The 13,101-nt window shown below is 41.5% G+C and overlaps 1 protein-coding gene across 2 annotated transcripts in view; it reads left to right on the forward strand.

Moving 5' to 3' along the window:
• The window catches only part of ESRP1 (epithelial splicing regulatory protein 1), a 38,039-nt gene that overhangs the window by 7,392 nt on the left and 17,546 nt on the right, over nucleotides 1-13,101 (forward strand). For both annotated transcript variants that reach the window (XM_019471063.1, XM_009275470.1), the window contains exons 5-11: nucleotides 5,188-5,286; nucleotides 5,390-5,444; nucleotides 7,473-7,583; nucleotides 7,674-7,806; nucleotides 7,890-7,932; nucleotides 9,416-9,717; nucleotides 11,240-11,458. In XM_019471063.1, the coding sequence (XP_019326608.1) occupies nucleotides 5,188-5,286; nucleotides 5,390-5,444; nucleotides 7,473-7,583; nucleotides 7,674-7,806; nucleotides 7,890-7,932; nucleotides 9,416-9,717; nucleotides 11,240-11,458 (962 nt within the window). The remainder of the gene's footprint in view (nucleotides 1-5,187; nucleotides 5,287-5,389; nucleotides 5,445-7,472; nucleotides 7,584-7,673; nucleotides 7,807-7,889; nucleotides 7,933-9,415; nucleotides 9,718-11,239; nucleotides 11,459-13,101) is intronic.

Consider the following 13,101-nt stretch of genomic DNA (forward strand, 5'->3'; position numbering starts at 1 on the left):
TGCCCCATCCCTGGAACCATTCAAGGTCAGGTTGGGCGGGGCTCTGAGCAACCTGATCTAGTTGAAGATGTCCCTGCTCATTGCAGGGGGGGTTGGACTAGATGGCCTTTAGAGGTCCCTTCCAACCCAAACTATTCTATGATTCTATGAAAGAGTTAGGGGAAAGCTGGGTATTATTGTACAGTCATTTAAATTAGTAGGAATCTTCCAAATGCTTTTATTTTGATGGGTAGCATTTGATTAAACAACAAATCACAGGCAAATGGAGAATGTACTCTTCCTCCCAACAGTCAGGGGAAATAATTTCCTACGGCACAGTCATTCAAGATATATATTCTAGTGTATAACATACTGGATAGCTGGTGCTTGGCTATGTATTTCTTGCAGACAAGGCAAGCACAATTGTGAAAAAGATAGAGATATTAAACCAAATAACTGGCTGGGTTATTCTTCCTTCAGAAAGTACTTTTGGGACTTACTCTTTCAGCAAACTACTTGAAATTGTGTACAGCAATGAAACCATTCCAAATCCAAGAGCTCAGGTGAAAGCTTTACATTTCCCCCCTCCCTGCCCACCCCTCAACCCCCACCCCAAAATTCTAATTTTCATGTATAAACAGGCACCAATTTCTTTTAATGCAAGGTAAGGAAATGTTTAAAATGCCATGGAATTTGAGGAACAGAGGAAGAACTGAGACTAGTTGTAACTGTTACCTCTGAGTGCTACTGCTGCCTAACTTACAATCTCAAAACAGTTTTTGGTGTAGGAGACAGTCTTCTGGCAGACTTTCTTTAGTCAGTATTGTGTAAGATTAGTGACAGGACAATTATGAGAAATTTTGAGTAACAAAAAGAACTTGAGAGAAGCGATCATGTTCCGGCAGAGAAAGGAACTCAGGTCTGTCGAAATCTTTTTTTAAACATGTGTAAGTATACAAAAGGAGCAGGGTTGTTCTTGCACCGTCTGTACCTCCCATACTTGCTGCACTTCTTGATTTGCAAAGCTTGCTGAGCCAGTTTTCACTGCTGTGAGTGCCTTCAGGGTGGAGTGAACAAAGCTTGCATGACTACTTGTATTCGTTCTGCAGAAGACTCATCCTTTGCCTCAAGATTGGGTGTGCAGAAGCCATTAAATGGCAGATAGCTCATGCTTCCTCCAGTGCATGGTTTGCTTTGCTCACTTCTGAACTGGGTTTGTGAGGATAATTCCTTACTAGGAGTATCTGCTAGGTGTTGTCAGTAGAAATGCAGGTGTACTTCATAACAGTCTACTTGATGTGCTGGATACAATCTGGATACTGCGATACTGAAATGGAAACTTGTTGGGTTTGGGGTTTGTTTTTTTTTTTTTGACCCGCGTGTCTTGAAAACAATCATGTGGAGCACAGTTATAACCAATAGTACTTAACTCTGGCAATAAAAAGCCCATTATTGGGAATTACCTGAGAATCTTGCATATTGCTATTTGTATTTCCTGTGATAGTACCCAGAAACTGGATAATATCAGATTATCTTTATGCAAAGTAGTATTTAAAAAGATGTAATCTTCTGCCTGAAGAGACTTAAAAACAGAACAAAAGGAGAGGAGGATCAGTGCAGAACACAATTGCAGTACTAGTTTGTGTCATGTCGTCTCAGAGCTAAGCTGGTTGTTCAGTGTTTCTTTTGCCATAGTTAAGAAAGGAGTTGAGACTGAGAAATGGAAGACGCAGTGGGAGGGAAGAAGCCTTGGAGGGCACTGGCAGTGGGTAAAGCTGCGGTGATGAATCTGAGGAAATGGTTAAATGGTTTAGAAATTTCTCCCATATTATATAGGCAACTCTGATGCAGAATATGCTCCCTCCTTACTAACTTGCTGAGTGTTGCAGGAGGTGGTACTGCAGCTGCACAGCAAGTTTAAGAAGGTCCTTGTTTCCCATCCTGCCTTGTTATTTGGGTGTGTCTTTTGCCCGTTGCTTCATTTAGAATATATGTGTGCATGCTATTGCATATAGTCGCTTTAGACAGCCAGGTGTGTTTTCTGATACTTCTTGAAGTGTGAACTTGGATTTATTCACTGCAATCAACTCTTTCCAATTGCCCAGGAGAGGCAACCTTTAAATATCACTGTACACAAACACACGTGTGGTCTCCTATCCTTTCACAGAAGAAGGAGTGGGCTTTATAAAAACTATTCCATTAACAGCTTTTTCCTAAGTGTCCATAATTTCCAGTGCCTCCGTTCATAGGAGTCCATCTGTATGTAGTGAGTCTTGTTCATTAGAATTCAGGTTTTCACTTAATTAATGTTATTATTAACATGTTCCTTTACATATGCAGAAAGCTATCAGTTTTCTTCTCCAATCTTGCCTAAAAGCCTTGCTTGTAGCTAATCGGAGGCAAAGGTGTGAGCAATTTCTCACTCCTACTAATGTTGATGACTTTCTTCCTCCCCTCCCACTGTGTTTATATTAATCTAGAGTTCCTTGGCACAACTGACTCCCTGTGCCTGAACACCTGGTATCAAATTCTGTTGGCATTAAGGCGTTTTTAGGCACTATATCTCCTGTTGATCAATATTTTCAATGAAAATGTTTTCTGAAGAAAATGAACGTGGGGTGGGGAGGCTGTTTGTTTTTCCTTGTGTGATAGCCTTGCTTCAAATTCCCAGCTCCTCCACGCTGCTGTATTTTCCTCTCCGGTGGCTGACCACTTGTAGGGATCTTTGGCTTTGCAAAAAGGAAATACTGAAATGTCTCTTCAGTTTTGACAGCACAGTCTAACAGCCAGGCGCATGTGTGTGCACATGTGTATGCATGTCCCCTGCCATAATAGGTATTGAAACTCCTGCCCAACTTCTCTTGACTTTGATGGAGGAAAGATAACATTTCCAAAATCTTCATAAAAATGGTCAAGCAAGACCAGGGTTCCAATACCTGTGTCTTCAGCAGCTTCTGGTTCCCTGGATGGGCAGCAGAGTCTCTGCGCAAGTGCAGTGTGGAGCTCTTAAATTCATAGATGCTGCAGGGGGAAGGGTGTCAGGAAAAGGAGGAGAAGCACTCCCTGCTCTGATACATGAGGTGCCCAGAAACATCTGTGTGGTGCTGATTAAGTACCCTCTCTGCAAGGGAGTCTGTTTGTGGATTATTTGTTTTCTTTTCAAGCCCCCTTCCCCAGGGGGCAGGGAAGGAGATGAGCTTGAGCGTGCAGCTTAGGAAGAGATACTGCAATGAAGAAGTTTCTTGTTGTCATAAATACTGATCATCTCTTAAGCTGTGCTTTGGGGTGGTTGCATGTGGCTTGTTCAGGATTTTTAGCTTGGTTTTTAAGAAAACCATTTAATGTTCTCACTACTTTACTCCAAAGAAGGTACTGGGAGGGAGGGAAGGTAATTGCAATGGCTAGCAAACTGTATTTAGTCAAGTAGTTGGAGGGGGGAAATCGCTGGTTTAAGTTTTCTTTTTTTAAACTATGATAATTCACTTAAACTTCAAATGTTCTTGTAAGACTAAGCACCATCCTCTTGCCTTCCATACTCCAGTGCACACTTAAAACCAACAAAGCCTCAAAATCAAATTAGCCTCAAAGCGTATCGTGTTGGCACAGCAGCTTTCCTTTCCTTGCTGTGGAAGAGGAGTTCATTAATTCAGTTGAAATTCTTTTCATCTCACAACAAGATAACAGTTAAACTTCAAAAGCAATTTAAAAAAATAATCTGTTTTGTAGGAGTGACTTGCAGTCATCCCACAAATAATAGGGAAGACTTTATTTCACAATGAAATTTGTGCTGTCTCCCCTGTTGATGAGATGATAGGACAAAGCTGGTGTGTGGTGTCTGTTTCTAACAGAAGCTGCTGTTCCGTTCCCTGCCCTTCATGTAGGCATCTGCCAACTCAAAAATGTGCTCAGCTCTATGTGGAGAACATTTTTTTCTTTTAAGAGGAACCTTGCTATCTTGGACTGAGAAGCAACTTTTGAGCACCGAAATGCAGACTCTTTTGAGCACTTGAAATGTATCTAATGTAGTTTTGGGGGAATGTGGGCAAATAATTGGTACATTTGACTGTTTTGAATGTCTTGCATTACTGTACTGCCGTGCCAGGATAGGTCTTGTTTAAGAAACTCTTTCACTTTTGCTTTAAAGTCTTGATGCAAAGTGATAAAAAGTCAAAAAAGCAAGTCCTATTCCTAGGCTGCTTTATAATTTCACTTCTTGTTCTGTACTTGTTTTTTTTACCCTATACTCGTCAAAGAAGGAGGTGGGGGTAGAAAAGACCTTTTTAAAAATTGGCTTTATAAATGATGCAGTAGAGTTGCAAGTAATCTTACAGTCCTGTAGCTTGGTGTTAGAGAGGGGCAAATATGACAGGAAGCAGGAGAGATACCATAGTAAACTGTGCTTAAAATTGTGTGAAAAAGATGGTATGTGCAACTTAAATCAGACTCCCTTTATGAACATGGGGATTTTATCTGGTCATTCTACAGCCTGTCTTTCTAGGACAGAACACTTCTTGCTCTCTATTGGCAGGAGAGCTTATCCTTGCTATCATCTTCCAAAATCCTTCATACTGAAGAAGAGATGGGTTGTGGGACTCTATTTTGCCTCTTGGTTATCTGCAATTATATCTGGTGCATTCTTACCAGATTCTCAAAATGCTTCTGTGTAACAGCAAAAAAACTCAGGCTGTAACTTCTATTAGGCAACATTTAGACGAGGTGCCACTTGTGAATTTTGTCAAAGTGGCAAGTAAGATATTTATTCTACTTTGGGATTTACTTGTTCAGAAAGCATGTGGTATATCCTCCTATTTCTGGAGCTTCTAGTTGATGGTTTGCTCCTCCTCCTTCCCCAAATCTTCCCCTAGAGATTAAAGAAGATCTTAATTAAAGAGGACAGGACTCCAGTCTCTTCCGCATGCAAAAGTGTGTGTGTCTGTCAAACGTACATAATGCATGACTATATTAAATATATATGTCCTTATTATGGGGTCTTATGTCCCCAGACACTTTCTGGAGTGACCTCACACTCCCGCAGGTGGCAGTAGTTAGAGGCCAAGGCAGAACAGCTGATGTATTCCAGCAGGAAAATGGATTAAATCTTCCCCTGAGAAGCGACTTACCATCAAGGATAACATGAAAGTGTGTTGCTCTAGCAGGAAGCCAATTAGAAATCTGTTTGGTGATGATTGACTTAACTCCAGCATAAAGATTTAAATCTTGACAAGAACAGTCCAGCATTTCCCTACGGAGCCTCTCAAGTTGAAGATATGGGGAATATTATTTTAACACTAATATCTGAACCATACAGTAAGTGATTATGATGAACGAATTTTCTATATTGCTTGCTTGTTTTTTTCTGCCTCTCTTGTATGCTGAGGAAAAAGAAAATAACTTGTACTGTATTTCATAGATCACAGATTTTCAGATCCAGAAAGAGTGAACTACAAATTTGAAAGTGGGCCTTGGTAAGTACCATCTCCCTCTTCTTGCGGTGCCCCCCCCCCCTTTTTTTTTTTAAGATACTGCGAATTTTCTATATTGCTTGCTTGTTTTTTTCTGCCTCTCTTGTATGCTGAGGAAAAAGAAAATAACTTGTACTGTATTTCATAGATCACAGATTTTCAGATCCAGAAAGAGTGAACTACAAATTTGAAAGTGGGCCTTGGTAAGTACCATCTCCCTCTTCTTGCGGTGCCCCCCCCCCCTTTTTTTTTTTAAGATACTGCTTAAATAAGCTGTACTTCTCTGCATTCCTAATTTGCAAATAGCTGTTACCATTATTTTTATTTATCTTGGCACTGCTGTGGGAATAAATCAGATGCTTTAAGTGGGAAAGGGAACAGATACTCTATGATCAGATGCAAGACAGTCTTGCTAGCCTTCAGTGTTGCCTGTTAGCTGCTGGTAGTTCTGGGTTCTGCTAATAAGTGCTTATAATGGGTGTTAAGTGTGCTGTGCTATTAACAAAGAACATAAGCGTTTTTGCAGAAGTAACCCTATTGGTACTAACTCTTTTTCTGCCATTTGCTTCACGGTTACTGAATACACATAATGATTTTTTTTTTATAGGGAAGAAACATTTCCATAAAGATACTGTGCTACCAGTAAATTGCTTAAGCTCTGATTGCCATCTTCCCAAATACGTTTTAAACATAAAGCATTATCTGTTTTTTATGACTGTTTTGTTGTTGGGTTTTTTTTTAAATGTAATCATGCTTTTATTTGTGCGAATACAGATTTTTATCAGTGGCTTGCTGGATACTCCCTCTGCAGTATCACAAGAGGCTGGTCTTAAACTGACCTTATTTAGATTCCCATCTTGCCTGAATACTTACTTCCCTCTTCCAGACTAAGGAACTGTCATAATGGTACATGATGCTCACACTTCTGAGCCAAAAGAAGCAAGAAAAGAATGCAACAATATTGGCAGAAAGTATCCAGCGAGATTGGGTCAGGGGTTATGTTTTAGCATTGTTCTAAGCTTTTTCCCTTTCACTAACAAAATCCTGGCATGAGGTGGAAGATTCACATCTTATTTGTGATAGTGAGAAGTACAGAATTAGGAGGCGGGGGGGACGGACAGTTTGGGACAGACACCTACAGAAAGGCCACCTGAGAAATTAAAATGTAAGCGAGAAACATGATCCTCCTGCAACAGGGCATACCACAGCCCTGTTATACAAGGGAGTCCTCTGCTGCTGAACAGCACTTCATCTGCTTAATCAATCCCGTAGTCTCTTCTGTGCAAAAATCTGTCCTTGCAATAGCCAGAAAGGCAGCCTTGGGTAGCTGTAAGTGTTTTGTTCTACATGGCACTTTTAACATGTAAGAGAACAAAAGAGACTGTGGTAATGACCAATTAAACCTGGCTTTCTGTGGCTGAGCTATTCCCATGCTAAGCAGCCAACGTAGCCTGTAGCTATATTAGTCTCTAGTAGCACAGTGATGGCCTGAACAAGCAATGTTAAGGCTAAACCCTTTGGGCGGGAGTCCTCTGTGCTGAGTGTAACCCTGAACAGATTTGGTCTTGGCTTGTGACTGGCTCTTACACACTGTCACAGTACAAATAATAAGCACTAACCTCAGTTATATTTAACTGCTCTGCTTCAATTTCCACTTAGCTAAGATTAGAATAGCAAATTTAATTTTATACCAGTAACCCTGTTCACACAATAGAGAGGCACAAACCATTGGTATGTCAGGAGTGGGGAGTAAATGGGAAACATGCTCAAAGAGATGAGAGCTCAAGGAGCAACTGTGGTGAAGCAGGAAAGGGGCAGCTTAAGAGAGCAGATGTTCCCTGAGGAGAGACATGTGCAGTGGCTTTGGATGGTGGTGGCACTTAGCCCTCACTGCCCTGGCGGTGCCATCCAGGAGACACAGAGCAGGGACAGAAGCCTGTCCTTGGAGCACAGGTGACAAGCAGGGAGGGTGGTGTGTGGCAGATACTACAGGCAGACGTTTCTGCATTACTCCTCTTTCTGTGCCTGCAGCAGCAAGATGGAACTTGTGGATGACAATGCTGTTATCCGAGCAAGAGGATTGCCGTGGCAGTCGTCTGACCAGGACATAGCGAGATTCTTCAAAGGCCTAAATATCGCCAAGTTAGTAGCTAAGAATTTACCTCTACATTTGTAGTACCTTGTCTGTGACAGTCATGGAGTTTTATCTCTCTTTTGATTTAAATTCTGCAGGGGAGGTGCTGCACTCTGTCTCAATGCCCAAGGTAGGAGGAATGGAGAGGCTCTCGTGAGGTTCGTAAGCGAAGAGCATAGAGATCTAGCGTTACAAAGGCACAAGCATCACATGGGGAATCGATACATTGAGGTGCGTGACACTGGCTTTGAAATTCTCCTCTCAACAGGAGTGCGAATAGCATGCCAATCACTTGTTCTCTTTTCTTTCCTTAGGTATACAAGGCAACAGGTGAAGACTTCCTTAAAATTGCAGGAGGTAATTTTTAGGGAGTGAGAAGGGAGGGTTTGTTCCATCAGCATCTGTAACTAACTTTTGGCTGTAAACTGCTCCTGTTAGATGTGGCCTTTCATTTTCTTTCTTTGAACGAGTAATTGGCTGGTGTGTTGATTACTATGTACTCTGCTAGCAGCAGTCCAAGACGTTTCATGATTTATCTGTTCATCTTTCTTTTCCACATTCTTGCCACTTTCAAGCAGCCTATCAAATAAGGATTTGATCAGGCAAGGTGATCTTGCATATGAATTTAATTTGTTAGGCCATCTTCTTAACTGGAGGAACCTAAGTGTTATTGATTGCTGAAAAACAAAACCAGAGTAGTTTTTCAAAGCAATATGACTGCTGTTGCTGTGGAGACTTGCACGTAAAAGCAAACAGATATCACAGTGTAAATGACAAGGGATTTATGGAACTGATTTTCTTCAAATCAAATCTTTGCCTCTAAAGGGGGAATTTAGAGGGAATGCTTATTTAAGGGGAATATTGAAATATTTGCAGCCTTGAATTGAAAGGCTACAAAACTTGCTCTACAAATTCTCCCATGGCCTCTTTTCTTCCCCTTTATGACTGCAAGCATACAACATTTGAGTTAAGATCCAATAAGCTGTTGTGTATCTACAATACTACCTTAAGGTCCTTATTGGTTCCTGACAGAGATTTGGTCCAGGGATTGTAAATGACTAAGTGGATGTCTGAGGTTGAGGCTTTAGAGTGGGAGAGGCTATTAAGCTGTCAAATAAATAGCTAATTGATAGGCTTGGTAATAGTTATACTATTCAAAGTGGAGACATTGCACACTGACACTGGGGAAAAATGGTGCATGTCTGGCACCACCAAGCTTCTTTGCAGAACGAGCTAGCTGTAAGTGAAAGGACCGTATTAAGATGTGAAGTTGGTTAGCAGCTAGCTTTGGTTAGGGTACTGTTATAAGTATGAGCATCAGTGGTCTTCTAGAGATACTGAAAGTAGAATTGGCAGACTTCAACAGTTTTATCAGGCAGAATGAAATTCCTGAGCTGTTTTCAATATGCCCTTCCAACTTTCTTTCCCAGCACAATGGTCTGGGTACCTGGTTACTATATATTGTGGCTTCAGAGCATGCCAAAGGTATTCATAAGTTAGAAAGGCGAGGTGCATGGTAGCACAGATACTGCTCATGCAAGAGATTCACGGACTGTGCTTTCCTTGGGGTCTAAACATTGTAAGTATTTTCTATTTTCCCTTTGAATAAGGATGAGTCTCTTCCAAATGATGGAGTAACATTGTTAGACTTTAATGGGAAGTCTCCTATACAATATTTCCAGTTTAACAAAGTGGGATATCTTTTCTTGACTTTGGAGGCAAATGTTGTTCTACGTACCCAAAAACTGTCTGTAGGGGAAAAGGAGGTAGCTGTGCAGACTTGCTCATGACTTTATGTGGCTGCCTAGACTTAGTGCTTCTGTACTTCTTTTTGTTAAAGGCACTTCCAACGAGGTTGCACAGTTCTTGTCGAAAGAAAACCAAGTGATTGTCAGGATGCGAGGTCTTCCTTTCAACGTAACAACAGAAGAAGTGCTGACATTCTTTGGCCAGCACTGCCCTGTAACAGGAGGAAAGGAGGGAGTCCTGTTTGTCACGTACCCTGACAGCAGGCCAACAGGGGATGCCTTTGTGTTGTTTGCTTGTGAGGAATATGCACAAAATGCACTGAAAAAGCATAAGGACTTGCTGGGGAAGAGGTACATTGAGCTCTTCAGGAGCACTGCAGCGGAAGTTCAGCAGGTGGGTATAAAGCTTACAAACATTGGCTTCTTATGATCCAAACTCCTACATTAGCATACAGTAGTGGAAGCAAATACTGCTTGGCCATGACTTGAAAGCTTCTTTTTTCTTCTCTCACTTTTGACTGGAAAGAGTACTGTCTGAATTTCCATGAGGTTTTACTCCCTCTAAATGTAAGATCTTATGGTATATGGATATTCTCAATCACATATACAAACCTTTGGGGTTTTGGCTTCCAATAGCCTTGCAACAGCGGAAAGTTTATGTGGGTTTAGTGCTTTACACTACAGATGCTGAATTTGTCTAAGTCCAATGATGGTCTTTCAGGAGGAGTGTTAGCAACAAATCTTGATCTAAAAGTCTTATCTTTAGTCACTGGCACAGAAAAACAGAGCCTGTTGATGTAGTTGTCTTCTTCAGAGCAATGTATCTGAAGAGTCCTATGAATTGCCTCTAAGGGCAGGTCTCAGCCATCTTCTGCCAGCACTAGCTACCTAGCAGAGGGTGGTAGGACTTTGTGAACCTGGGTCTGAAGAGTGCCCCCTCTTGCACTAACATGGCTTGATGGACCATTAATTGCAGTTATGCTGTCGGGGAAAGGAAGTAGGGCTGAAAGGATTGTGTATGTATGTCTCCAAAGATTTGCAGAGCTTCAGTTGAGGTCTGAACATGATTCTAAAAGGTTTCGTCTATGATGCAAATTATGGCCAACCAATAACCATGTCACTGTAACCAAGCAATAGCACAGCTCTGATCTCCCAAATACGTAGAGATTTCAGTGCCTCATTTGAAGGGTGATACTGATGATGAGAAAGGCATAGCTGCAACACTTACTCTTGTCACTGTATTTTTCTCAAGTGCTCTCATAAGTTTTTGTTTAGCAAAACCTTCTGAAACCGGTATAAATGTAAATGAATGTTAATCTTGCTCAGAAAGTTAAAGGGTAGTGATTGAATAGTCAGTGAACTCTTGACCAGGCAGGGTTTTTACTGTTAAAATTAGTAACAAGAAATCTCAAGGCATGACTCTGTTACAGATACTGTGACTCAGTAACACCGCCTACGTTACTTGATGGACTATTGCATCTCAAGTCAGGGCTGTTCGGTAGTGAAATATGCTTCTAGTTCCCAGACTCTCCTCAAGTTTTGCAGAGGAGATATTTTTGAGTAGACGTGCAACCATGACTCTAGATGGTAGAATGCTTTGGGATATTTTCCCAATAAAAATACTGTAGTAGTACAGGTTTCGTGTTCTAAGAGGTCTTCTGAGGGTTGCATAACAGTTCAAGTAAATTCTCCAAAACAAAATTATGTTTTTCAAGAAAGAATGATCCAAAGATTTACTTTAAAACATCTGAATTCTAAGCGCCGCTGCTGTGGTTTAAGCCCAGAATCTAGCTCACTTGTTTCTTAAAAAACTGCACAGAGTGAAAACACATGGCATTGGTGTTACATTCAGTTCCTCTGAGTTGAAGAATGAGTAAGGAGGCTTTCTGTAACCTCTGTTTTTCTGTTTTGCACAGGTGCTGAACAGGTATTCTTCTACACCTCTCATTCCTCTTCCGACACCTCCTATTCTTCCAGTATTACCTCAACAATTTGTGCCTCCCACTAATGTCAGAGACTGCATACGTTTGCGTGGTCTTCCCTATGCTGCTACTATAGAGGACATCCTGGAGTTCTTGGGGGAGTTTTCTACAGATATTCGGACCCATGGAGTTCACATGGTACTAAATCACCAGGTTGGTAGGCGACATGTTTCTAGCCAGTCTGTGCCAACTGCCTGGGAACATAGTCCTTCTGATATCAATAGGGAAGCACCTTTGGGATTGACACTAATGGCATTAATTGGCCTCCAGCTCTCCTCTAAAAGTGTACTTGGCAATAAATGGGCTAGCTTCTTTGAACCCTGCTGCTGCATTTGCTGTAGAGTGGTTTCTGTTACTGAGACCCATGTGCCTAAAGCTGAGCCACAGTCTTGGAGGGGTTGGTGCTCCCAGAGCAGCAGCTGTGATCCTGCACTGTAGGGGGATTGAACTGAAGAGTCCTACTCAACAGCATGCATAATTCCTCTTGTACCAGGCAAGGATTATCTTCAAAACAAAAGTGTGGGCAAAGCTAGCTCTCAAAGGAGTGGTTTTCCCCTGCCTTGCTGAACAATGTGCCTCAGGTATATTGAGGACAAATGTGACTACGGCCTTTTAGAGACAGGATTTCCTATGGCATAAGTCAGCAGCTGAAGTTTCAGGTTTCCTGAGCTGTGTGGTTGCTTTCTTTAAACACACAGCTAAGCACCAAGATTAACAGCTCATTGACATGTGTAAACAGTCACATCTTTGCCATTGTTTTCTGGAAGCAGTTTCTACCAAAACTTTTTAGACAAAGGATTGTGCATTGTTGTGATCACCTTTATCTGCAGTCTTGTGACTTTAGGGGGAGGAGATGGCAGCTCCTCTAACTATGGAGATGCCCTGAGTGGTTGCGCTGACTACACTGATTATTGTGGTATAAAAACGGTTCTTCTAAAATTGTTTTGGTTGATACTAAGCCTAAGCTGAAACTACAAAATACTATCTTGTCCTGGAGTAGGGCTTCTGTGTTTCAGGGGCATGGGGAGGGAGAAGAGACTATAGGTATTCCAGTACCTCTGGAATAACTGAAGAGATTCCTGTGTCTGTGAGGACTTGATCTAGCTAAGGCTGAAAAACTATAAGGAATGTGCGGGGCTAGGAGAGGCTAAGAAAACATGCAGATGTTAAAGCACAAGTAATGGTTTACAGTAGTATCAGCCCTTGCCAGCAGTAACAAAAGAACCTGGAGGAAGAAACTGGTGTGTGGGCTGTCTGCCACCCCTGCCTAAGGCCTGACTACTAGATTTTTATCTTTCTGCATGCTCTCCCTGCTTCCGCCATTCCTGGTTTCAACCCTCTGATCATGAACAACTGTGTAAAGGATGGTGATAAAGTTGTTCTTCCCTCCAAAACTAGAACTGGCCCAGAACTTAAGTTAGAGCTGGCTTCAGGTCTCTACCTCTAGTTTTGGCTACTTCAAGTCAGCAGCTGCGTGTGGCTAAAATGACTCCTCCCAGTTGCATATCACACTCATAGCTGTATATAAGGATGTCATTTTTTTTCTCCACAAGCTCATACCAAGCCTTAGGCTAGTACCCTTCTAAAATATCCCAGCCCATGTTGGCCTTAACAAAATAATTTTTTTTAAAAAATCATTTAATATTTGGCACTTGACTGTATTTATCCTTGAATTTTAAAAATCACAGTTAATAAATGTGGATTAGATCTTCCAATTCTGCTTTCTTACTAAATATGTGCTTTGAGACCTGCTCTTACCAAAGTACCCCTGAATTGTAGTCTTTCCCATAGGTGTC

This window comes from Aptenodytes forsteri, unplaced genomic scaffold (assembly GCF_000699145.1).
Source record: "Aptenodytes forsteri isolate BGI_AS27 unplaced genomic scaffold, ASM69914v1 Scaffold208, whole genome shotgun sequence".
Classification (NCBI taxonomy): Eukaryota; Metazoa; Chordata; class Aves; order Sphenisciformes; family Spheniscidae; genus Aptenodytes; species Aptenodytes forsteri.